The sequence below is a fragment of the Notamacropus eugenii genome, chromosome 2 (assembly GCF_028372415.1).
Source record: "Notamacropus eugenii isolate mMacEug1 chromosome 2, mMacEug1.pri_v2, whole genome shotgun sequence".
Lineage (NCBI taxonomy): Eukaryota > Metazoa > Chordata > Mammalia > Diprotodontia > Macropodidae > Notamacropus > Notamacropus eugenii.
Window position 1 is genome coordinate 423592248 of NC_092873.1, and position 23049 is coordinate 423615296.

Here is a 23049-nt window from a genome sequence, read left to right on the forward strand (position 1 = left end):
TCTAATTACTCTAGAGGAAGCATAGTCACTGCTGTTCACTCAATGCAAAGCTACATGTTAATTTGTTGGTGACTTCTTGTCATAGTCTCACAAATGGGTTAAGCAGTAAATTGGCAAAGTCACACAAATACAAGAAACAGATACAGGAGATGAGAGCCTACCTACACCATGACCAAAGACAGGGATACATGCCTGCATGTGTTCATTCAAATATGGAGCACCTCATTTCTTTTGTAGGTAAATCTTATTAAATACATATCACACTAACTTATATTTTGAGAATATCTGGATATGGGCTCTGTTGACCGTTCCTTTGCACTATCTCTGAAAAAGGGGTCAATAAAGGGTCACTTGTGTTTGTCCAAACACAAACACTGGCAAGAACATATCAACTATTTATGAAAACAAACTGGTTAAACATTTTTAAACAATATCAAGCAATGAAATGAGATAACAGACATAAACCTTAACATACTCTATAAACACTAGCTATGGAGTTATATGTATATTATAGCACGTTCTTTAAAGATAATATTTGTAAAGTGCTAAGTATAGTTGCTGGCACATAGTAGGTACTTCATTAAATACCTATCGTTTCCCCCTTTCTTTTTCTACTCAGAAATATTTTGCTAACCTCATCTGAAACACCATCCCTTCAAAAATGGGAAGTAGCAGGCTGCAGGAAACGATATTTAATACGTTTTTAATACATTTTTTAATTCATTACCTCAGTTGGGCCTCCCCCCCAATTCAGTCTGAATTGGTGAGGTTTTTCTGTCTCTCATGCTGTGCTTTTCCCATATTCACAATGATCAAAAGTTGAGATGAGGCAAGAGCCAATATTTCTTCTAAGCAAAGCTACAAAAATATCTTGGTTGGCAATTAATCATTAAAACTGAAGATTACTTGAACCAAAGATTATGTAGAAAGCAAATTTCTCAGGAGGGCATGGGACTATTCCTCCTATGAGCACTCTAAAGAGTTCTTTAATAATGCTTCTCTACCCAGCAGGACTTAATAAGCACCTGCTCTGATAACTACCACCTCCAAATCCTTAAGTGCAGGGGAAATATTTTGAAACCCAGGAGAATTTAAAAGGTGCCTTAATTTACTTGGAGTTTTATGTCTGCCACATGCAGACACTAGGTAGATTATTTAAAAACCAGAAAATTCAAATTCATGTTAAGCCACAGAAAAGGAAAGAAAGGAAGGAAAACCCAGCCTACTCTGGAAATATTGCTGATCCCAAATGTGAAAGTTCTTCATCTTCAATTGTGAAGCCATTGCAATTAACCTACAAAAGGAAAAAGAGAGAAAGGAACAAATGAACAAAATCAGAGGCAAGAGCTCCTTGGGGTACAAGTCACTGTCTTTCTTTTCGACTCCTTTCTGTTACTAGATGGTCTAATGAGCATCTTTCCAGTTCTGTCCAATGCTTCTTCTATAACATGAATGCACATCCTTCCTTTAAATATATGGTTTTCTGCTGACCCTTGTCAATAGGACGTGCCTAGAGTTCTTTCACCAATAAGGGGGAGAGAGGTGAGGAGAAGCATTTTTCTACCTCTGTCTATATTTTTTATTATCCTTTGATACATTAAAAAAAGTTGTTTAAAAACAATGGGCCACTAGTTAAGGCTTGGAAATATTTTAGTCTTACAGACACAGAGGTCAGTATTTTGAAAGGACTTCTTGACCTCACAGCTCAACGTAAGGAGATGTGGGCCATCTATTAAGAGATGAAGACATCTGTTTCTGACTGTTTGGACCTTGCCCTGTTCCCCAGTGACTGTGGTCTACCTGACTGGGCCATTTCTGGGCTGGAATTTAAAAAATAAAAATGAATCATGAAATTCACTACAGGATGACTTGCTTCTGAAACCCATACTACAATTCATGATGCCCATGGCTTTGTACCACCACTGTTAACTTCCAAAGCAGCAAGAACTTAAAGAGGTTCATTCGTTCCCCCACTCAAGAGCTCTCCCCAGCACTTAAAGCCCTTCACCCTCTGACTCCAGCATGTCTTTACAGGTTGATCAGACACTACTCCCCTTGTTTCTCCTACCTAACGCTCCCTCCCTCACTTGGGACTCTGCACAGGTAACCCCCCAGTTCTGAATGCTATCCCTGCCTGCCCTTGCCTTGTGGTATTCTCTGAAGCTTCCTGGCTCAGTGCTGGTGCCATCACCCCCAAGTGTCCTCTCCTAATTTCTTAAGTTGCCATTGCTCTTCCTCCCTCTCTTACCTCCCAATCAATTCCTCTTTGTTTTGTATATTGCACATCCTGTACTTATCTGTGAATATAGTGTATGCCCAAGTAGAATATAAGTTTGCTAAGAACAGAGTCTCACTTTTGTATGGACGTATACAGAGCCTCAAACAGAACAGGTGTTTAAATAAAAATGAGCCATGGCTGTCTATGGATACCACAACTGTCAAAATAATTATCTTCACTTAAACTGGGCACAAATAACTATTAAGTTTTACCTGGGTACAACTCAATTCCTTGGGTAACAGGGCAAAAATAGATTGATGCTATACCATAATGAAAAAAAAGTGCTACATGGTTAAGCCATGAGGCCTGGATGCTAGCATCCTTAGGAAACTAATTTGTTTATTTAATAAGCATTTATTAAAAGCCTACTCTTAAAGCAGCTGAGTAGCCCAGTGGATAGAGCATGAGCCTGGAGTCAGGAAAACATGAGTTCAAATTCAATCCCAGTCACTCACTAGCCATGTGACCCTGGGCAAGTCACCTCATCTGTTAGCCTCAGTTTCCTCATCTGTCAATGAATACAATGATAGCATCTACCTGCCCATGCTGTTGTGAGGGTCAAGTGAGATAATGACTGTAGAGTGCCTGGCACACAGGCGACACTACATAAACGTTAGCTGTTATTATCACTCTACCAGTTCACTTTCTGTCCCACAGCCTATGCCGTGCTTACGGCTGACATTCAATAATGCTTCTCTGGTAGGGCAGCTGAGTGGTGCGGACATAAAGCACTGGTCTTGGAATCAGGATGATCTCAGCTCAAATCGGACCTCATTCACTAGCTGTGTGACCTTGGGCAAGTCACTTAATCTCCACTACTTCAAAAACAAAAAGAATAAAAGGAGTGTATCATAAAATCATAGTTTGGAGGCTGGGAAGAACCTCAGAGGCTGTCTAGTTTAAACCCATCACTTTTTAGATTAGGACAGATTAGATTACTTGCTTAATGTTATATATCTAAGGAACCAAGCTAAGGTCTGAATCGAGGTGCTCTGATTCCAAAGCTGGCACTCTTACTAATAATATACCATAGTGTCCTTCAGATGACTAGATGAGTCAACCAATAAATTGCTATTTGACCTTAGGCCACTCATCTAACTTCTCTGCCCCTCAATTTTCCTATTTGTACAAGGAGGGAGTCAGACTTAGATGAATCAGGAAATCTTTCCCAGCTTTAACATTCTATGAACCTATCATTCCATAACTCCACCTCTAGACTTCTTCCTTTCCCCAGTATAGGGGGTATAGAAGGCCAGGATTTTTTCATGACAGAAAGAATCTGAAGTCTCGATGGATTTTCAGGGTCCAATTCTACAGCAATTTGCTTGACAAGTTCCCCTCCCCCACTGAAATACTCAAGCAGAAGGAAAAGTAAATTTCACGTATCAAATAAAAAGCATCGACCATAATTCTTTTCCCCCCACCTAAGTCAAATCAGGCACACATGCTTTTTGCTAAAGTTATTCTCATAATTAGCATTTAGACTAGATGTAGGCTGTGTACCCAAAATATATTTCCCAACGATGTGTACATTTGTGGTGATTAAAACACACCTCAATCCCAAGGAGGAGGGGTGGACATGTTCCATCACCAGCAGCAAGTTCACTCACCAACACCCTCTTCACACACTTACAGAAAGGAAAGAAAGCACCGAGAAGTTGGGATCGAACAAAAATGGGTCACTCAGAGGCAGCATCAGAGACAGATGGCATTTACCTTTTTTCTTTTTTTAAAGGATTTTTCTTTTGAGATTTTTGAGGGTTCCCTCCTCTTTTTCTTTCCTTTAAATCACAGGCAGGAAGAGTATACTAAGCCCTTCTTTTAATCAGTACACAACACAAATTTTATATCATAGAAATGGTTTTCTTTTAAAAATGGCCATAAAATTCCACTTCACCTGACTCCCCTGTTTGAGGTGGGCCTGAATTTTTCAACCTCTCCTAAAAGAATCATGCAGCTGGTTTGTTCAAACAAGAGACTGGAGATTTGGCTCCTCAACTGCCATTCGCTGCCCTCATCTCTTCCTCAAGTTTGTCTCACATCTACTACTTATAACCTACTGGACTACACCTAGGTGTCCTACTAGAATCTCAGTTTCCTAATCTATAAAACAAAGGGGTTGAACTTAGAAGAACTTTGAGGTTCCTTCTTAGCTCCAAATCCATGATTCCATGGTCTTAGGTCCTAAAATTCAACACACATCCATACAATTGGAGATTTAAATCTGGAAGGGACCTTACAGGTCCTCTACTCCAACTTTACAGATGAGGAAATGAGCTCCAAAGAAATTAACTGACTCACCCAAGGTCACACAGGGTAAAGAGTGGCAAAGGCAAGATTCAACCCCAAGTCCTGTCTAAAATCGAACCCATTTGCTGCTCTGACCCCACCCCCACCTCCAACATCCTTCTGTTGAGTGCATCATCACCCTGAGACATTCAGGCTCGGAGCCTTGGAGTCTCACTGTCCACATCCAATCACTTGCCAACTCCCGTGGCCTCTACTCTACAACTCTCAAATCCATCACTTTCTCTCCACTTCATTTGCCTGGATTAGTGGCCCCTTTTATTTATTTATTTTTTGATGTTATAAAAATAAATTTTATTGATCTCTTTTGTCCTTACATTGTCTAAATTTCCCCTAGCATCTCTCCCCTTCTCCCTCCCAGAGAGTCATTCCACATTATACAAGATATTTTTAAAGGAAAAAAAAAAAGAGGGAAAAAAAATTAGCAAAACTAATCAAGGCAACTAAAAGTTCTGAAAATATATGCAGTGTTTCACACCTAGGGACCTCTGACCTCTTCAAAGGAGTGGGGGTGGGGGGATTGTCTTCTCAGCTCTCCTTTTTAGAGTCCAGCTTGCATTGGGTGTTGGTGTTTTTGAAACTCTGCAAAGTTCCCTTTCCGTTGTTTCAAGGCAGCAGCTCTCCCTATCCACACTGCTATGGTCACTCTGCAAATTATCTTCTTGGCTTTGCATCTATTCATGCAAGAGTCAGCTGGGGGCACAGGCATACACTGATAGACCTGTGCTCAGGAAGACCAAGTTCTGACATGGACACGTACTAGCTGTGTGATCCCAGGCAAGTCACTGAACCTCTCTGTGCCTCAGTTTCCTCACTTGTAAAATGGGGAAAATTACAGCACCTACCTTTGAGGGCTACTGTGAGGATCAAATGAGGCAATGTTTGTAAAGTATTTTGCAAACCTTTAAGTCCTATTTAAACGCTATTACTGTCTTTCCATACTCCTCTGTATTTCACATCTATCATCTCTTATAGAACTATAATATTCCATTATGTTCATGTACCTCAATCTGTTCAGTTATTTCCCCCAACTGATGAATATTTACTTTGTTTCCAATTCTTTGTTACCACAGAAAATGTTACTATATGTTTATAGTAACATTTGGTGTACATGGCTCTTCTTATTAATTACCTCCTTAGGGTATATGAGTAGCAATGGATTCTCTGGGTTAAAGGGTATGGTCATTTTAATCACTTTATTTGCATAATTCCAAATTGTTTTCCAGAATGGTTATACCAATTTACAGCTGTATCAACAATGCATTAATGTTCCTCTCTTTCCATAACCCCTCAAACGCTGACTATTACAACCTTTTGTCATCTCTGCCAATTGGCTGGGTGTGAGGTAAAAACCTCAGGGTTGTTTTCATTTCCATATTTCTTATTATCAGTTATTTGGAATATTCTTTCATATGGTTATTAACACTCTGCAATTCTTCTTTTGAGAACTGCTTATCTCCTTTGACCATTTATCTTCTGGGAAATGTAACAGCTTCTTAATTAGCCTCTTTGCATCCACTCTCTCCCTGCTGCCAAAATAATCTTCCTAATGATTCTGATCAAGTCACCCTCATGTCCAAAAAACCTTCAATGACTCCTGGCTGCCCCTAGGCTTGGGCTTAGCCTGACAAGACAAGAACCTCCTCAATCTACTTTTCCAGTCTTATTTCACTTTCTTCCCTTTTGTACACTTTGCGTTCCAGCCAAATTGGATCATTAGCTGTTCCCCAAACCTGGCATGTCCTCTTCATCTACTCACAGTCTCATGGACCACTTACCATGCTGGAATGCACTAACTTTCACCCATTAAAATTCGTTTCTTCCTTTGAGGTTTTGCCCAGGTGCCCCCTATGCCACAAAGCCTTCTCCTGATCCCTTTAGATAAGATTTCCAAAATATTTTATCTGGATCTTTCCTCTGTCCCTGTCACACTTTATCTACCCTATCTATGTGCTTAGAATTTTCTGTCTAGTAGAATATAAGTTACTTGAGGAAAGGAAGTTTATAATTTTTTAACTATGTATCCCAGCACCTAGCAAAGGGCCTTCATAGGGAAGCAGAAGTTTAGTTCAGCAAACACCTATTCACAAGCTGACTAACTCAGGGCAAGCAACTTTTTCCTCTCTAAACCTCAGTTTCCTTCTCTGTAAAACTGAAGGAATGGATTAGATGGTCTTGTCTATGCATTCTCATTTGCAAAAACACTGTGCATGGTAGTGGTGGAGGGGGGGACGAAGTAGGAGGAAAAAAGAAAGGCAAGAATGAGACCATTTAAACCCTCTTACCTGGGCAAAAAGTGTAACCAGGCTAGCGTTGTCTGGGTACTCTATGTGCTTTGAATAAAAGTGATGAAGGGCAGCAATATCACTCTGGATCAATTCTCTCTTCTCATTGTCCAACTTATCCAGATCTATGGATAAAAAAAGTCCTTGTCACCTGATTCAATAGGTTCGATGCCTTGAAATTCAGGCATCGGCCTACTTTTATTACTGTCAGCAGCAAACAGAAGAGAACTCGAGAACATGGATCTCAGAAACAACCCTCCTGACCAGTTACCGGTCTCTCTTCTTGCTCAATTTCAGGTTTCCTTTAGGCCAAAAGGACAATTATCTTTCAGAAAAAGAAAGAGGCTTATTCCTTGCACCTCCTCTCCTAACCTGAAGCTGTGTGTGTCTTTCAAAATGACCACAGCAACAAGGGATTTGAATGGCAGGAAGGGCTATCAGCCAATAAACACTTATCAATCACCTACTATGCCAGGGAGTGCTGGGCACACAAAGAAAGGTACAAGGCAGTCCCTGCCCTGGAGGAGCTCACAGTCTGATGGGGGAGGCAATATGCAGATGACTATGTACATACAAACTCTCATTGACAGCATTACCGTCTATCTGCTATCTCAGAGACAGCACACTGGAGATAATCATCACAGGGAAGGCACTAGTATTAAAAGAGTCCTTCCATATTAAGGAAGGTCTCCCCAAAGATCTCCAGAGCTATATAATCGTAGACTCCCAGACAGAGAGCTGGAAGGGGCCTCTTAATACCTAACAAGGTCATTAAAACCAACCTCCTCATTTTGTAGGTGAGGAACTAAGGCTGAGACTAGGTGATTCATCCGGAGTCATAGAGCTAATAAGTGCCTGCGGAAGGATTCCAACCTAGGCCTTCCTGACTCTAGGTCTAATGTTCAACCAATCATAGCACCCTGCCATTCATCAACCTGGCCAACATTAAGAAACTACACAATTACTCCCTGATGAAACTGTCTTTGGACATCTGCTTACAACTTAATTTTGTAGTACTAGTACTCTGGTAAAGTTCAAAAACTATTGTGCTTGCCAGGGAAGACAAGATATGACAGAATCAGTACTGTATCATCAATTTTATGGGCTACCACTCCTCCCTTTCTACTTCTTGATAATCCTGTTTAAGGCTAACTGAAAATTATTAAAAACAAGCAAGCAAAAAAAGCATGAAAGCAAAATTAGGTCCCTTTCCTATTTGTCTGCCATTACATTTGTGGATCTAGTGGTTTTTAAATTATAAAAACTTAAGGTGTTGGGACTTACGTGATTCAAACTCCTTTACAGCCAATAATTTCTCTGATGGTGTTCTCTCATGGTGCGTTTTCTAGTAAATTGGGAAAGAAAGTATACAGGTTCAGCTTCTATCCTAAGTGCAAGATCACAGTTTAACTTTAAAATCAACTCTTCAGATTTATGCTTTGATATCATCCCCTCCTTCCCCCTTGCAAGCTTTCAAATGAGGTCACCATTTTGTTAGTTTTGCTTAATTGTTTTATATTGTTGCAAGAAACCTCTCATGGAGTGAGGGGTAATCTGTGTTTGTAATGTTAAAAAACAAATACAGAACGAAAATAAAATCCACATCAATAAAATTTTTTTAAACAGAGTTTTACACAAAAGGAGAGTTTTACCCAATGAGACCAACACTAATCCCAAACATACTATTTTAAAAAATGATCTGGTGTAGCCTACAGGTAAGACTATGCTTTCCCACTCTTGTCTCATCCTCCAGAGTGCTGACATCAAGGAAGTTTGACTAAAGGAGGGAATAATGAAGTAAGAACATGTCACCTTATTCTCTGAGGGACAGTGAGTGAGAAACCAGTGCTTAGAAGAGCACCTGGCACATGGCATTTAATAAGTAAATAATTTAAATAAATAAATAGCATTTAATAAATGCTGACTTGATTTGACTTTTGACCACCCAATTAACCACCAAAAGATCATAGATTTAGAAGGAATCTTAAAGACCAAAGTCCAACTTTCTCATTTTTACAGAGGGGGAAACTGAGGCACAGAGCAACTTCCCAGGGTCATACAATTATTAACCATGTGGGGTGGGATTTAAACCCAGGTATTCCTGACTTCAAGTCTAGTGCTATATCCACTCATACTTCTCTAGACACTTAGATTTTCCATTGCCTTGATACAAATCTAGCCCAGTACTATCTGCCCAATGATCAACTTGGAGCACTGTCTAAAGTAAATTCAGATTTCATATTCAAAACAGAAACACTTCTTATTCACAAAATAAAAATAGCTAATAAGGGCTAGCATTTCTATAGTGCTTTAAGGTTTGTCAAACTCTTTATAAACGGTATCATCTCATCTGCACAACTTCAGGAAAATAGGTGCTATTACTGAATGAGATAGTATTTATAAAACTGCTTAGCACAGTACTCAGTACATGGCAGGTGTAATATAAATGCTTATTTCCCGTCTTCTTTCCTTCTCTTGTTGTAATACCATTTTACAGCTGGGGAAACTGAAGCAAACAGAGGGTAAGTGACTGAGTGACTGAGGCTGCATCTGAACTCAAGTCCTCTTGACTCCAGTGCTAGTGTTCTCTCCACTGCCCAGCTCAGCCAGCATCACTGCCTTCTATCTCTTCTGCTTCACTCCCAGGGTGCCTGCTTCACTGACAGGTAAGGCTTTAAGTGTATCACTGGCCTTCTAAACACTTAGAGAGGACTAATGGATGCTCAGTAGGCTAGGAGGTGGGGAACAAGAATACCAATGCTGGCAAGAGTTCAAAGGTCGAGCTCAGTGGCCAGTCTCCAGCTCCTTGGCCACACTGGTTATTCACCAACTTCGGGGTTGAAGGAGGTTCGATAGGAAGGTACAGCAAGTATGTAACATAACACTTAGCTTTAAGCTCACATCAGCCACATTCCCCAGTGCACGACTGGAATGCTGAAGGCCGGCGTGGATTTTGTGATTCTTAAGCTAAGACTTCTGGCAGATTTTTGAGCTGGGTTAACTTTGATTTGAAATATATGGTATTATTTTTACTACTGCAAATCTATCTGGCATGAACTCCTTAAGAGTATGGTGGGTTAACTACCGGCCAGGTACTATACGATAGCTTTTAATTGTAACGAATTGTTCATTTGTGAAAAACTTCTAGAAGACTGTCATTATCACAGGCACCTGAGATTAAGAACCACCACAAAGTCAGCAGGCCAGCTAACTGTGAGCATGAAGACCATGATGGCCTTTCCCTAGAGGCCCTGACCACAGCCACCCTAGCAGGCCAAGCTGGACTTCTCTTAAGTAATACAATACAATCTTATAATAAAATATAATCTTAAATGTCTGCATGTATTATATTATTATATATCATATAGCATTATATTATATAGAATTATTATTTAAGATATATAAATGTAGATAACATGGATAATATAGATCTATGTGTATATATGTATGCATGTGTGTGTTTATCCATATACTTTTTTTTTTAAAAAGGGACCTTCTGCGAGCCTGGGAGCAGCAACCTCACATCTATCTCAGAATTTGTGCAGCCTGACCAGCTATCCCCCCACCTACCCTCCAAAATAGCATCAACTGTCAAGGATCAGCTTATCTTGAATGTCCTAAAGGAGGACCAGGTTCCCCAGAACAAGATCACTGTTGTTGGGGTTGGTGCAGTTGGCATAATATGTGCCATTAGTATCTTAACAGGAACTGGCTGATGAACTTGCCCTAGTTGATGTAATAGAAGACAAACTAAAGGGAGAGATGATGGATCTCCAACATGGCAGCCTTTTCCTCAAAATGCCAAAGATTGTTTCCAGCAAAGACTACAGTGTGACTGCAAACTCAAAGCTGGTCATTGTTACAGCTGAGGCACGTCAACAGAGGGAGAAAGTCATCTTAATTTGGTCCAGCGTAATGTGAACATCTTTAAATTCATCATTCCCAATATTATTAAATACAGCCCTAATTGCAAGCTGCTTATTGTTTCCAATCCAGTGGATATTTTGACATATGTGGCCTGGAAGCTAAGCGGCTTTCCTAAAATCCATGTTATTGGAAGTGGTTGCAATCTGGATTCTGTCCGTTTCCGTTACCTAATGGGGGAGAGACTTGGTGTTCATTTTTGAAGTTGTCATGGATGGGTCCTTGGGGAGCATGGAGACTCCAGTGTTCCTGTGTGGAGCGGTGTGAATCTTGCCAGTGTGTATCTAAAGAACCTTCATCCTTCTTTGGGAACTGATGCTGATGCAGAACATTGGAAAGATGTTCATAAACAGGTGGTCAAAAGTGCTTATGAGGTAATCAAAATGAAGGGCTACACTTCCTGGGACATTGGCTTGTCTGTGGCAGATCTGGCAGAAAGCATTATGAAGAATCTTAGAAGAGCTCATCCAATTTCCACCATGATTAAAGGCCTATATGGCATTAAAGAGGATGTCTTTCTTACTGTCCCATGTGTAGTGGGGCAGAATGGCATTTCAGATGTGGTGAAGGTCAACCTGAATCTGGAGGAAGAGAGCCATTTAAAGAAGAACGCAGATACTCTTTGGGGAATCCAGAAGGAGTTGCAATTTTAAAGCCTTTGAATGTGCTGCCATCAAGAGAACGTGACAGGGGTTGAGGGGTTATGTATGATCCACTTTTCAGATAGACCAAATCCTTCCTCTGATTAGTGATTAAACACCAGAAATGTAAAACCTGTGAACACACTCCAGTTTCTTCCTAAAGTTAGAACAGGGTAGTTAGCATATGATGCTGGATATGACCTGTATAGTCTCAGTGGTTGGTGTCAAGCAGAGCCAGTGCCCCACAAGTATATAAACTACCTGCTTTGTATGTAGGTGGTACAGGTTCCCTTAAGTCCAGAAGACAATACTCCTGGATACAAAACACCATACAGTAGTAATTCTTTATTGATGCACTGATCACCTTTGTGCTCCCCTCCATTAGGGCACTACTGCATCGCCCTGTGTATCACCTTTCCTGAGGACCTGATTTTGTCTGCCTATACATACATACATACATACATACATACATACATACACACATACACACACACATCAATAGTTGTACATTCCCATATTGTATAAAAAGATCTGTGTATGTACAACAACACAACCAATTCCTCAAGTGTCATACTAACCCTAAATACTGAATAAGCAACTAATAACATAAAAAAAATAAAATAAAAAGGGACCTTCAGGGAAGGTGATTCCATTACTTCCTTTTCCTTTTAAGTTCTCTGCCTGTCAGAAAGTTCTTCCTCTTAGCCAACCTCTTATTACTAGAGTGTAAGCTCATTTTCTCCTTTTCCTATCCTTGGTGAAAAATAAATTCCACCTTTCAACAGGATCTCTGCACATTCTTAAACACTGTTATTAAGCCTTCCTCCCTAGCACCCATTAGTCTCCTCTTTTCCCAGCATAAAAAAACAAAACAAACAAAAAACAAATTCCATTTTTCAGCCCTAACCCTGCTATTTCCCATAAATGGTGGGGCCCAGAAGAGGAAAGGGCACTTCAGTGAATCTCTGACCATACTGAATAAAGGAGAATTTGCAGAAAGATTATCTCAGAGTTCCAAAATGCTATAGTTCTATTTACACCCTTCATATCATATTTGAGCTGTGGACGTGCTAATCCTTGTGAATAAATTTGGCTTAGTTGAAAAACAGAGAAATGAGGTGGGGAAAGGGGGAGAAGAGAGGTTGGCGAAGGGCTGGATGAAATTTCACCTTTAAAAAGATTTATAGTAGAGTGTCCTTGCCAACAACTTCACCCTAACCAGAAGAGCCTTCAAAGTATTTCTGGTATGCTCCACCCATCCCACTCCATTGCAATATAAGGACAAGTCCTTGGTCCCTTTCCTAACTAGGACTCCTTTTGTCATTCTGAGATTAGAGGCTCATAACTGACCTAACAAGTAAAGGACAGAGCAACTGGGGAGCTGGTGGTGAGTTGGTCACTGGGCAGGGGTAGTCAACTTCAGGTACGAGGGAATCTGCAAATGATGAGTAGGCTTCTACTGTACCCCATCATAAGCACACATTGCTTTTATCTCCTCACTCTCTACAATATTTGTAAAGCACTTAGTACAGTACCTGGAACACTGTAGGTGCTTTATGAATGTTTATTCCCTTCCCTTTCCCCTTTCTCTTCACCAGCTCTTTCTTTTTTCCTATTATCGCACTGTATTTCCCAGCTATATCTCAGGCTTGCCAACATACACACAGTTTGGAACCATCAGGGGTGGGGTGCTCAAGGTTAGACAAGTACAGAGTATATCTCTTAAAAATATAACTTTCTTGCTGTCAGGAACAAAAATGCTAAAATGATTAAGAAAAAAAATGGCCTAGTCTCCTCCTGCATCCTCTAAATCACTAATAATAAGGGAAATGCAAATCAAAATAATCCCTTTCACAAAGGGTGTGGAACCTGTGGCTTCAAGGAGACAAGTGGTCATCTAAGTCCTCAAGTGGGCCCTATATTCAAAGGGTCACACTTGAAGACCTAGAGAGCCACATGTCACCTGGAGGCTGCAGGTTTCCCACTCCTGCCTTACACCTAACAAACTGGCAAGGACGTCAAAAAACAGGAATCATCAATGACAAAAAAGTTGTAGAAAGACTAGTGCAGCTGTGAATTGGTACAATCATTCTGGGAAGCAAAGTGGAACTGTGCAAATAAAGTGACTAAAATGTCTATACTTCTTTGACCCCCAAATACCACTGCCAGGCATATAAACTAAGGACATTATTGACAAAAAGAAAGTCTTCATGTATACTAAAATATTTACAGTTGTCCTTTCTGTAGTAGGAAAGAACTGGAAATAAAGTAGATTCCCATCGATTAGAAAACAGCTCAACAGTGTGACACAAAGATAAAATGAAATATTAATATGACGAAAAAAATCAGTGAACATCATGAATACAGAGAAGCATGGAAAGAGTTTCATGAACTGATGCCAAGAAAAGTGAGCAGTCAAGGAGACATTACATAATGGCTACAACAACACACAAATATGTGTATGTATGCAGAGATGGCATACAGAACACACATGTACGTCCAGTCAATACCACTGAAGTATGTTACACTGTGTTACATGTATGCAATGCATAGTGTATGTAAATATACACTTGTCATTTGTGTGGGCAGCTGGAGAGATAGAACACTGATGTTACATATACATACACAATCACTACCAAACAACAGAAATGAATGTTGGGTAAATTATAAAGACTAAACTTGGTCACAGTGAAGAGGGACGAGAATACCATGCCGTGTTCCTTTGCAGCGACTGGGATCCACAGACAAGGAGCATTGCTTAGAACATATTTTGTTGATAAGTTTTACTGACTCCTCCTCTCATTTTCATCTTTTTAAAAAGAAATTCTTCATAATAAGTAATGGCTTTCTGAGAGGGAGGAAGAACAATGATACGGGAGAGATCTAAGTGATGTAAAAACAAAAGCTATCAATTAAAAACTGATTTTAAAAGCAGCCTATTGAAGTCTTCCAAAATGACTAGGTGAGCTCTCTTTTTTGCCCCAGGTCCATTCCATTTGCTTTATCTAACTATTCATACTATGAGGAAGTGACAGGACCCTGGGGGAGGTGGAGGGAAGAGATAGAAGCTTTTCTGGCAAGAGTTTCTACGAAGGAAAGGGATGCTCAGGATGTCTCAGAGGATTCTCAGGAAACTCTGGCACCCCAGGATTCTTACACAGTAAGCCAGATTCCTTAATGTACTTGGAGGGTCACTAAATTCCACTGAAATCCTTCAAAGTGGTGCAGAATAGGACGCTGTCGCTGTAATCTCAGTCAGATTGTGGCCATCCACTGATACCCACAGAGATGCTCCCACAGGACAAACAAAATTCTGTCCTTAAGCTTTGGCTATTTTCCCCTTCAACGACCTAATACAGATATGAATAGGACACTGAGTCGAACAGGTTTTTACAAGAGCTGGGAACAAACAGGTCAGCCACCCTTCTTCCTGACTTGTAACAAAGGAAGACAGAACAAAATGGTTCTAGAATGTGGTCCTTTCCCTCACCTGTTTGGCCAGGATCCTTGCAGTCAGCCTCACAGTCTCAGAGGGATTCCAGTTTTCCCCAAACACACACATAGCAGAACATTCCAGCTTGTGCATGGGCCAATCTTCTTTCTGAAAGGTGAAAGATAGCAATAATCATCAAAAAAAACCCAAAAAACAAACCCCACAAAACACTGAAATAAAGTGAAGAGAGAGGATGCAGTCAGTGCCCCCAGTGAAGGTCAAGTGAAATGTGTTTCCTTTTGGAAATCACGAGAATATTCACCAATGCTGAAGATAAAAGAATCTTTTTAAGACAGAAAGGACTCTAACTTGGAGCTGGTCCTGACAGATGTTTCTGAAATGAGGAAACTTACTTTGTGCTGTTTATATTCACATCTTCTATATTTCTATGGCGACTTCCCTTAGGAATCCAGTTCACTGCTCTGAACAATATACAATCCTGTCTCAACAATTCATTTGTTCAATCACTTTAGTCATGTCCAACTCTTCACATGATCTCATTTGGGGTTATCTCGGCAAGATACTGCAGTGCTCTGCCATTTCCTTCTCTAGTTCATTTTACAGATGAGGAAACTGAGACCCACAGGATTAACTGACTTGTCCAGGGCTACATAGCTAGTAAGTATCTGAGGTTCCATTTGAACTCAGGTCTTTCTGACTCTAGGTTGCGTGTTCATCCACCGAGCCCCCAGCCAATTATCCATACCTGTGGATTATTCAATTTACTAGATTATTCATGAAAAATTTATGGTTTCAAAATATCTTTTCTCTGCTAGTCAGGCAATCTCATAGACCAGCTTCCCTTACAGTCAATACTCAGATCGTAGCAACTCATTTTAAATCCCTGTGGAGGCCAAATGTAATTAAGAAAGACCTAGCTGAAAAGAAAACAATTCCCTAACCTATACTTAGGTCCACACACTAAAATTCCTCCTTAGATTCTTCATCGTGGTTTGGAAACAGCCCCGGATTCTAGAATGCGATGCCAGCACAGCACAAACTCGAGAAGGCCTTTCCAAAATGGACAGTGACAGACTGAATGTCTGTCATCTGAGCAGCAACCTAGCTAAGTCTGAACAGGCTTCTCGCCAGCTGGCCCCAGGAAGATGAATTTTCAAGTCACCAAGAGTTCTCAAAGATATCCATTAAGGTGAAGAGAGGTAGCGATCTGTACTGATAGAAGAAGCATCTGCACTATAAAAAGCTTATTAAGTGCCTACTACGTGCTGGGCACATGCTAAGTGCTAAATATCATCTCGTTAAGTAAATAAAGATGTGTAAGAGAACTTCCTTCCTATTCCGCAGAGAGTCAGAGACAAATGGAAGGGGGAGGAGGGAAAGGGGAGAAGAACACATGTTAAGACACAGCTCTCCTGATTTTCTTTGAAGCTATACTTCATTTGCACTAGCATATATCACAACCAGTGTCTCAGGGAAACCAAGTTAAGAAGCTATGTTCTTTTTGTACATAGGTCTGTCTTTCCCCCACTATTATTTAAATGAGAAAAGAATGCATGACCTGATTCCTGCTATGAACAAATAGGTTCATCATACTTCTCCTTTTCTTCTTCTCTTCCTTTTTTTTTTAAACTCATGTCCTGGAACCCGAGCATATAATAGGTGCTAAATAATAAATGTTTCTTGATTGATTGAAGGATCACTGGAATTCACATAATGGAAGTACCTCCTACCCTTGTTGTACCACACTCAGATTGGACAGCTCCTCCCAGAACCTCCACTGAAGAACACCCAAGCCCACCTATCTTCATTTCTTACAAGGCTGTCCTCTGTTCTTCTCTACTATGTCCCACCATCTTTCAGGTCTCTTTTAGGGGTTGCGTTCCCCCATTAGAATGTAAGGTCCTTGAGAGCAGAGACTTTTTAATTTATTTTTGAATTGCCAGTCCTCACCAGTGACTGGCACGTAGTAAGAGCTTGCTTATATTAATAACAAATGCTTGCTGAGTGTGCTAACACTTGTAATCAAGGCAGAGGTACTTAAAATAAGTATTAATCTTGGGGAAAAGTATGTGTATGTGTGTGTATGTGTGTGCGTGTATGTGTGTGCGTGTATGTTTAAGCACAGTTAGTAGATTTGCTAATTGTTTTTCTCTGCTATGAACTTTATTCACCCAGCTATAGCTACAGCATGCACAAATACAAAGACCGGCTTTAAATGTCAGTGGGTAGAGACAATTCCTGTGGTTCTGCTTAGAAACGCCATCTAACCACAGATGAGGCATATGGTGTTGTGGGGAAAAAAAAATCTCTAGACAAGGTCAAAAGACCTCACTTTCCTGGGCGTGTGACCTAGGGCTTCTGATCCTCAGTGTTCTCATCTGTAAAATACAGAAAACAAACTGCACTATAGTAAGTACCATTGCAAGCAGGAGGGAGAAGAGAGAGGAAGAAAGGAAATAAATATTTCAATGTCTACTACAGTATATACCAGGCACTGTGCATACACAGCTTTAAAAGCTTTTAAGAGCTTTATAAATTTAAAAGCTTTATAAATATTATCTTATTCGATCCTCACAACAATCCTGAGAGGTAGGTGCTATTATGAAGCACATTTTATAGTTGAAGAAACTGAGACACACAGAAATTAAGTGATTTGCCCAGGGTCACACAGCTAGTAAGTATCTGAGGCTGAATCTGAATTCAGGTCTTCCTGACTCTAGGCCCAGAGCTCTATTCACTGTGGTACTACATCAGTGTGAGCTATGAATCATTTTTATCACTCATATATAGTTGGTTCTAAGACCTCTGAACATCCTGGTCATGAGAGAAGGCAGCTATTTCTGTACAAACATCATGGGATTAAGGAATACTCAGCTATCTAGGATGTACCTAAAATGGCAGTCACTTTTAGGATACTTGGATGGGAAAGGTAATAGGCAAGAACACAGGGAACCTCAGCCTTGGATAATGGGTACTAAGAATGGGACAGTGGAGGAAGCATAAGATTTTAAGTTTGAAGGCTTGGGATCGAATCCAGGCTCTGTCATTTCCTATCAGAGTGACATCAGAGAAGTTATTTAGTATTTCTGGGTTTCCCTTTTCTCATCTGTAAAACAACAGGGTTGAACCCAATGACCTTTTTAAAGTCTCTTCCAACTCTAAATCTACATTCCTACGGGTGGATACAGACTTTTGCCTTTTAAAGTGTGTATTAGCATGTGGCAATGTGGGTGTCTGCCATGATATTTTTGTCTATACTATCTTCATTGTCTTCTATTTGGGAATCATAATTGCCTCTTTACAATTTAAAATCAGAGAGACAGTGGTAGCAACAGTTAAATGGAAATGGGGTTCTCACAAAAGAGAACATAAATTACGGATCAGTTTCAGATTTCAAAAAAAATCATTGACTAGACACAGAAACTTCAAGCTCTCCAAAGAAACCCAGACACTGTCAAGTTCTCCCCAGAACTTAATGGTTATAAATAGGATAATATTTATGCACAAGATTCATAACTGGAAGAACCTTAAGGACATTCTAGCTTATCTATTGATGACAGAACAGAAGCCCAGGGAGATTACGAGGTGACTTGCTCAAGGTCATATACTTAAATCAAACCAGGTCTTTTGACTCTTAAGATCAGTATTTTTTTTCCATGGTCATAAACTGCTTCCTAGTCCCATTTGTGCTAATCAATTTTTATTTTGGCCCAGAACTTGTGATTTCACTAATGTGGGAAACCTCCAATATGGAAACTTCCTTCACCAGTGCATAGTTTCTTATCTACAAATGCCTATTGGATATCTCAGACTGGATGTTCCATAAACATCTTAAGCTCAACATGTCCAACTCTGAACTCATTTCCATTCCTTCTAAGCCCTCCCTTCTTCCTAATTTTCCTATTACTATCAAGGGCAAGGATGTCACCATCCTTTTAGTCACTCAGGCTTGTACCAACTCCTCAGCCTCTCAGCCCTCACATCCAATCTGTTGCCCAGTTCTGTTGATTCTATCTTCATAACATCATATATTCTGACATTGCTGCCAACCTGGTGTAGGTCCCTCATCCCCTCAAATCTAAGTTATTGCAATAGCCTGCATCCTCTTCAATAAGCTCCACTGGTTCTCTATCACCTTCAGGATCAAATAAAAAAAAAATCCTCTGGCATTCAAAGTCTTTCATAACCTGGTCCCCTCTTCTCTTTCTAGTCTTCTTACACATTGTTTGTATCCACAGTACTTAGCACAAAGCCTAGCTTAATCATTACCTAGACAGATAGGTAGTACAATGGAGAGAGTCAGGAAGACTTATTTGCAAATAAAACCTCAGCTTTACTAGCTCTGTGGCCCTGAGCAAGTCACTTCACCCTGTTTGCCTTAGTTTTCTCATCTGTAAAATGAGCTGGAGAAGGAAATGGTAAACCACTCTTGTACCTTTGCCAAGAAAATCCCAAAAGGGGTCATGGAGAATTGGATGGACTGAATGACAACACAATTGAACAACAATCATTACTTGTTGAATGATAAGGAAGATAAGCAATTTGTCCGTAATTTCTATTATGAGAGAGTTGTCTGGACACAGGATTGAAGCAATTTGCCCCTGAACCCACAAGGTAGTGGATGACAGTCATGAAACCACAGAATTTGGGAGTTGGAAAGAACTCAATGGCCAGCCAGTCGCGATCCATTCACTGAAAGAAGAACCACTATAACATATCTGACAAGCGGTCATTCAGTCTTTGCTTGAAGATAGCCAGTGAGGGGTACCCACCACCTCCAGAGGTGGGTCACTCCATTACAGGCCAGCTTTATTTATTAGAAGGCTTTGCTGACATCGAGCCTACACCTGCCTCTGAAACTTTTACCTGTTGCTCTTGGCTCTGCTCTCTAGAGGCAAATAGAACAAGTCAAGTGGCTCTTCAGACATCTGAAGCCAGCTATAACCTCCCACCTTTCTCAAATCTTCCTTTCTTCAGGATAAAGATGTCCAGCAACTTCAACCAATCCTCATAAGACAAGGACTCAAGATCTTCCACTGTTTTTGATGCCCTCCTATGGACACTCTTACCTATCGATGTCCTTCTTAGACCACAGCGCCCAGAATTGAACATAAAAATTCTGATGAAGTCTGATAAGTACAGAGTATAAAACCAAACCATTAAAAACTACTCTGAGACTGACCATTTGACCAATTTTGAATCCATCTGTTTGTATTACTGTCTAATTCTATCTTTCCATCTTCTTCACTAAAAAAGATTTCCTATAATCTAGATATCACATCATTCCCTTCAGATATGACTTTAATAATCCTGTCAACAAAGGAAATAAAGTAAGTCTGGCACAATCTGCCCTTGATGAAGCATGCTAGATCTTTGTTATCAATGTTTCCCTTCCTAGATATTCACCAATGAACACTTTAAGGCTCTATTCTAGAAATTTCCCTAGGAATCAAAGTCAATTTGAACTGGCCTAGAATTTTTTCCTTTTTTTTTTTTGGAAAGTTGGAACAATATTTGCTCTTTTCCAAATCTGTTGTATATTTCTCATTTTTCTATGATCCTTCAATAAAACACCTGCTCAGCATTTACATCTTCTAGGATCACCTGGACAAGCTGACCTGAATCCATCAAGGGTAGCAAAGTGATCTCTCTTTACTTATCATGGGTATCAGCCCCCATTAGTGATTTTTGAGTTCTGTCATTTCCAGAATAAATGTCATTCTCCTTTGTGGAGAAAACAGACCCAAAATGCCAACAGAGAAGCTCTGCTTTCTCTCTGTTGTCAGTCCTAAGCAAAGATCCTGTTCCTTCTTTGACTTAGGTTTTTCTTCCAATAGTGCTAAACAAGCAAACAAACAGAACCCACATCCTTTTTTGTTGTTTTTGGCTTCCTTGACCAGCCTCAAGATCATTCTAAGGTCTAGAATTTCAGATACATTTTTACAGGACTATGCCACAATCTTATTACTGTTACTAGCCTTGTTCCCATATTCAGTACATTTAAAAAATATCTAAGTTGGTTGATGAGTTTCCTGTGCATCCACACTGGCCTCTTTAGACAAATTCCTCTTTTCTTCCCAGGAATTAGATCCCCTTATGTCTTTAGAATTTTATTCTTGAGAATGTACCATCCATCACTCCCAGACTAACTTCCCCTAGAGCATTTTCCTCCATAGGTTCCTAAGTATATTTCCTCTGAACTCTCTGAAATCTGTTTTCCCCAAATCCTGGGTGCACGTCAGTCTCTACCCAGAATTTCTCTCCTCCATTACAATGTCTACGATGAATATATCTGAGGTGAGACTTGCCTCTAGATCAATATGAGACCAAGGCCGCCTTTTCTTCCAGTATAACACACTGCTTATGTCAATCACGTGGTATCTTAAAAAAAAAAAAAAGGAATGGAAGGGGAAACTACAAGGGGGGCTGGAGACAAGATGGTGGAGTAGAAGGATGGATGTGCTGTAGCTCTTCCCCCAAAGTCCATAAAATATCTGTTAAAATGACTCTAAACAAATTTGAGAGCAGCAGAAGACAAAAAATGACAAGAGTGAAAGAGATTTCCAGCCTAAGACAGCCTGATGGCCAACAGGAAAGGCGTATCACACCAGGCTCGGTGCCCAGCCCAACTTGGGCCTCACTGCACTGCACTGACAGGACTAGAGAAGGCTTCAGGGAGCAGAATCCCAGGCAGCAGCTATAGGTCCCATATTCCTCAACCCACAAACACCAGAGACAGCTTCAAAGGTCTGTGAGAAATCTCTTTCACCTGAGTGAGAAGGGAGCCAGGTCCTGCCTTAGCCCCGGCCCCAATTGGCTGCAGTAACTATTTTTGGAGCCCTCACCCTAAAGACCCTGGGGGAATCAAGCAGCTGATTTGAAACTTAGCCCTGAGTGGCACTGGGGTGAGGAGGAACGCTGGCCTGGTGGAGCTGGAGGTAGTTGTAGAGAGAAAACTCTATTTGCAGATCCTGGGCAGAAAAGCTTGCAGTTGCTCCCAGACCAGAACGCAGGCCAGGAGAGGAGTCTTGATTGTGCCACCTTGGAGGAATTAAGAACTTACACTTGACAAAGGACTCAAAAGACAAGTAACTGGTTGGGAAAATGCCCCAAAAAGGGGGAAAAAATGGACCATAGAAGGTTAGTTTCTTGGTGAATAGGTATCTTCCTCCATCCTTTCAGATGAGGAAGAACAAAGCATACCATTAGTGGAAAACATCAAAATCAAGGTTTCGTCATCCAAAACCTCCAAAATAAATATGCAATGATCTCAGGCCATGAAGGAGCTCAAAAGAGATTTTGAAAATCAAGTAAGAGATGTGGAGGAAAAATCTGGAAGAGAAATGAGAGTGAGGCAAGAAAATCATGAAATACAAGTCAACAGCTTGCTAAAGGAGATCCAAAAAAAATTCTGAAAAAAATAACACCTTTAAAGGTAGACTAAATCAAATGGCAAAAGAGGTCCAAAAAGCCAATGAGGAGAAGAATGCCCTAAAAAGCAGAATTAGCCAAATGGAAAAGGAGGTTCAAAAGCTCACTGAAGAAAATAATTCTTTAAAAATTAGAATGGAGCAGATGGAAGCTAATGACTTTATGAGAAACCAAGATATTACAAAACAAAACCAAAAGAATGAAAAAAATAGAAGACAATTTGAAATATCTCATTGGAAAAACAATTGACCTGGAGAACAGATCCAGGAGAGACAATTTAAAAATTATGGGACTACCTGAAAGCCATGATCAAAAAAAGAGCCTCGAAATCATCTTTCATAAAATTATCAAGGAAAACTGCCCTGATATTCTAGAATATCAGAGGGTAAAATACATATTGAATCTACCAATCACCTCCTGAAAGAGATCTGAAAAGAAAAATTCCTAAGAATATTGCAGCTAGATCCCAGAGTTCCCAGGTCAAGGAGAAAATATTGCAGGCAGCCAGAAAGAAACAATTCAAGTATTGTGGAAATACAATCAGGATAACACAAGAGCTAGCAGCGTCTACATAAAGGGATCAAAGGGCTTGGAATATGATATTCCAGAAGTCAAAGGAACTAGGATTAAAACCAAGAATCATCTACCCAGCAAAACAGAATATAATACTTCAGGGGAAAAAATGGTCATTCAGTGAAATAGAGGACTTTTAAGCCTTCCTGATGAAAA

At 40.2% G+C, this 23049-nt stretch overlaps 1 protein-coding gene and 1 pseudogene across 1 annotated transcript in view; one reads left to right on the plus strand and one right to left on the minus strand.

Moving 5' to 3' along the window:
- Positions 1 to 23049, minus strand: part of SMYD2 (SET and MYND domain containing 2) — an 86341-nt gene that overhangs the window by 18044 nt on the left and 45248 nt on the right. Inside the window, exons 3-6 of the mRNA XM_072647854.1 lie at positions 14926 to 15036; positions 8155 to 8215; positions 6871 to 6995; positions 1227 to 1294 (exon numbers count right to left, since the gene is read on the minus strand). Coding sequence (XP_072503955.1) covers positions 1227 to 1294; positions 6871 to 6995; positions 8155 to 8215; positions 14926 to 15036 — 365 coding nt within the window. The remainder of the gene's footprint in view (positions 1 to 1226; positions 1295 to 6870; positions 6996 to 8154; positions 8216 to 14925; positions 15037 to 23049) is intronic.
- LOC140529299 (L-lactate dehydrogenase A chain pseudogene) lies at positions 10364 to 11550 on the plus strand (annotated as a pseudogene).